Source organism: Acyrthosiphon pisum, chromosome A2, assembly GCF_005508785.2.
Source record: "Acyrthosiphon pisum isolate AL4f chromosome A2, pea_aphid_22Mar2018_4r6ur, whole genome shotgun sequence".
Lineage (NCBI taxonomy): Eukaryota > Metazoa > Arthropoda > Insecta > Hemiptera > Aphididae > Acyrthosiphon > Acyrthosiphon pisum.
In genome coordinates, this window is record NC_042495.1 from 31,820,164 (window position 1) to 31,823,636 (window position 3,473).

General features: G+C 25.2%; 1 protein-coding gene across 2 annotated transcripts in view; it reads left to right on the plus strand.

The window, feature by feature from the left end:
• The window catches only part of LOC100570096 (leucine-rich repeat and immunoglobulin-like domain-containing nogo receptor-interacting protein 2), a 21,040-nt gene extending 17,961 nt beyond the window's left edge, over nt 1-3,079 (plus strand). Inside the window, exons 12-13 of one of the 2 annotated variants that reach the window (XM_003244567.4) lie at nt 2,093-2,213; nt 2,876-3,079. In XM_003244567.4, the coding sequence (XP_003244615.1) occupies nt 2,093-2,213; nt 2,876-2,895 (141 nt within the window). In that variant the 3' untranslated portion in view covers nt 2,896-3,079. The remainder of the gene's footprint in view (nt 1-2,092; nt 2,214-2,875) is intronic. The other variant, XM_029490894.1, reaches the window with a different exon arrangement.
• Nucleotides 3,080-3,473: the final 394 nt, after the last annotated feature.

Below are 3,473 nucleotides of genomic sequence, written 5' to 3' on the forward strand. Positions count from 1 at the left end.
AAAATTCATAGCAACAATTTTTTTTTATAAGCATCTAAAGTTCAAATATTGACAAAATACGTAAAAATGACGAAAATTTGCAAATTATTTTTAGTTAGAAATTCATGAAAAATTTTCTTTTTAAATCTAAGATATAAAAATATAATACAAGACTTCTCATAAGTTTGTTTACCTTTTAAAAAAAAAAAATTTCTCCAAGCAAGTCAAGTTAAATTTTTATGAGCGTTTGGAATTCATATTTTTACAACATTTGATATTCACTCGATTTCTCACGTAACGATTTTCTTATTTTGTTGTAATTAAAAAACAAATGATTGTAGATACTTGAAAATTTTACTAAATGTTTATATTAGTATTTTCTATATACGATAAAATTTTGAAAATAATTTGACTCTTTTTGAGCTGTTTACGGACATTGTCAGTTTTCAATTTTTTTAGTTTTTTTTTTCTATAAATATCAATAAAGTTTTATCTGTTTTACCAAAAAGTGTAAAAGATTAATAAAAGGCTCCTGATATATTGTTACAATAGCAGTTGAAAAATATAAAAAATACATAGGTACAATTTTTTTTATAAGGATTTAAAGATATAATTTTGACAAAATTTATCATATTTAAAATTGAATAATTATTTGGTAGTTAAAAATATATAAAATGTTCAACTTTTATCCCTAAGCATTGAAAATTTTAAACAAGATTCCACGTAAGTAGTTAATTCTGTTACCAAAAATCTAAAAAATACATAAGCACAGTTTATTTTTATAGTTATTTTAAGCTCGAATGTGGACGAAATTATATGTATATTAAAAAACCTAGAATAACTATTTTTGTTATTTTTTTGTGATAGTATAATATTACTCGTGAGTACTTGGCTAGGAAACTTCTGAAGTATACTATTATATGTATCTATGATAGTATCACGGTTTGTTGTTGATGTATAACGCGTTATAAGTACCTCATGAATATTGTGATATGATTAATTTGGAATTTATTATAGATACCTAATATTGGTAAATTTTTTTTTAATACCATATATAAGTATATAATATATCTTATACCTGGACTGACATACCATCTCCGCTCAGAATCGTTTTTCTTATACAGTGTTATTATATCATTGAATTCAAATTTAATACTATCCATTATACAGTTACCCACTTGTAACCTACTGTACAGCAGAGCGACATCCGCTTAACCACCTTTTTTAATTTGTTCTTCTATGAAGATCAAAAAGTGTTATCTGTTGGGCAAAAAAGCGTGAATATATAATACAAGGCTCCTGATTTATTGTTAAAATAGCAGTTGAAAAATATTAAAAACCTTGGTCAGAGTTTTTTTTTTGTAAGCATTTAATGTTCGATTTTTGACAATATTTATAAAATTTAAAAAATAAAAAATAGTAGTTAAAATTTTATAAAATGTTCAAATTTTATATTTAAGAATTGAGAATTTCTAACAAGGTTCCAAAGGTAAATAGGTTATTGTATTATAATTTATATGGTATTATGTCAAATTTAATACAATTTCTTACCTAGGCCCACTTCTAACCTACTGCTCTTCATAATATAAAAATCGAGCATTTTTGTTTATACGGCAACGGCACACCATGCATCCTAAAAATGTTGATCAAAGGTTTTAATTTTTTAATACAAGGTTCCAGGGAAGTCGTTCTTATAGCGATTTAAAAATATCATGAATACATAAATATTCAAAAATGTTTTTCATTTGAAGTTGAAATGTTGACATTTGTTATCAAGTCAATTGAGTAGTTAAATAAAGTTAAAAATGTATAAACAATGTTTATTAAACATTCAATGAAAATTTCAAATTTAAATAATATGCATATCCATTATCAATATCACAATAAAATATAATTTATTATGAACATCACTCGTTACCTATATTGGCTATTAACAATATATTTACAGCAGAGCTACTTTCTCGGTTCTTTTTTTTATAACGAATTTAACTTATTATCAGTACTTAGTTGACTTTTATCATTTATTTTACTTTTTAATATCTGGTATAATATATTTCAAATTATTGTACTGTCGATTATAACATTAATCCATACTATAATATACTTACTGCAGGTATTTCAAAATAATACATTGATTATACCTAAAGTGGAAAGAACGGACGGCGGTCAATATAAGTGCGTGGCGTCCAATTATCTTGGACGAAAATCTTTCGATGCGATGGTTAACGTAAACGGTAATATCATTTATATCACTATTATAGTCGCATATCATAATATTATCATACGAGTTCTAAATCTGGTGTGACATTGAAATTCCAAAAAGCAGAATTTCAATAATGCATCCTTCGTTAATCACTCTTTGTATGATACACAAATAAAATAAACCTATAGTTATAACCAGACGCGGAATTAGAACAAAAACTATAACATTATTAATTTATTATTGTTATGATGACGCCACATCACATGTGTTGTCTCCGTTTTACGAATGAAAACATAGCAAAAACTGTTTTGCAATCGAAAATGCCGAGAAGGTTAAATGAACTGTAAAATTCTATTTTGACTTTTTCGATATCCAAACTACAAAAAAAGTTATTAAATATGAAAACACAAAAATAATGGATTTTGAAACAGTATCAAAGTTTTTTAAGTGATATCAAAAAAATAAATCGATATATCGAAGATAATGTTTTGAACTATATTGTATATCTATATCAATTTAGAATCTTAACTATCACTACAATTTGTAATAATTTTAATTTTATATTTAATACAACACAATAACTAATCTATACACAAGACACGTAAGAAAACACCAATATAACATTTACTCACTTAATATTATATTATATTATTTTTTTATAACTAATTAAATAATAAGTATTATTTAATTTAGGTTTGGCGGAAAATGGATAAAATACCATGTTTGGAGTAATACTATTTTTTATTTTTATTATTATTATATTTGTGATTTGTTTATCTTATACAATCTTTTATCGTTATGTTTGTGCCTTGATTATTGTGTAAAATGCAATATTGTAAAATATAAAATGAAGTTACCAGAACTTGCAGAACCACAATATATAGCATAATTTTTTTATTTTTTATTGATCTTTAAGCCCGGTGACTATGGCCATTAGCTGATTGTGGGGTTTTATGATTGTAGGTAGTAGGATTACTAATAGTAGGGTTTTTACACGTGTGTGATGAGTTTGGCAGAATTTTTGATTGGGCACCGGTAGGTATCTGTCATACCCGTGTGAGGGATGGCGGGACTTGTTCTCAATTGTTTTTATTATTTTGCTGTACAATTGACTGTTTTTAATTTATACGATAATTTCTATTGAAATACGATAATTTTATAGACACTGTACAATCATCACTCTCTCCAAGCCTGACAAAACTCCGACTATCGCTTTATTAATTTACCTTTAATCTATTATACTTTATAAAATGTAATTCATTAAATTATAATTATTACTAGTTTTAGTGTA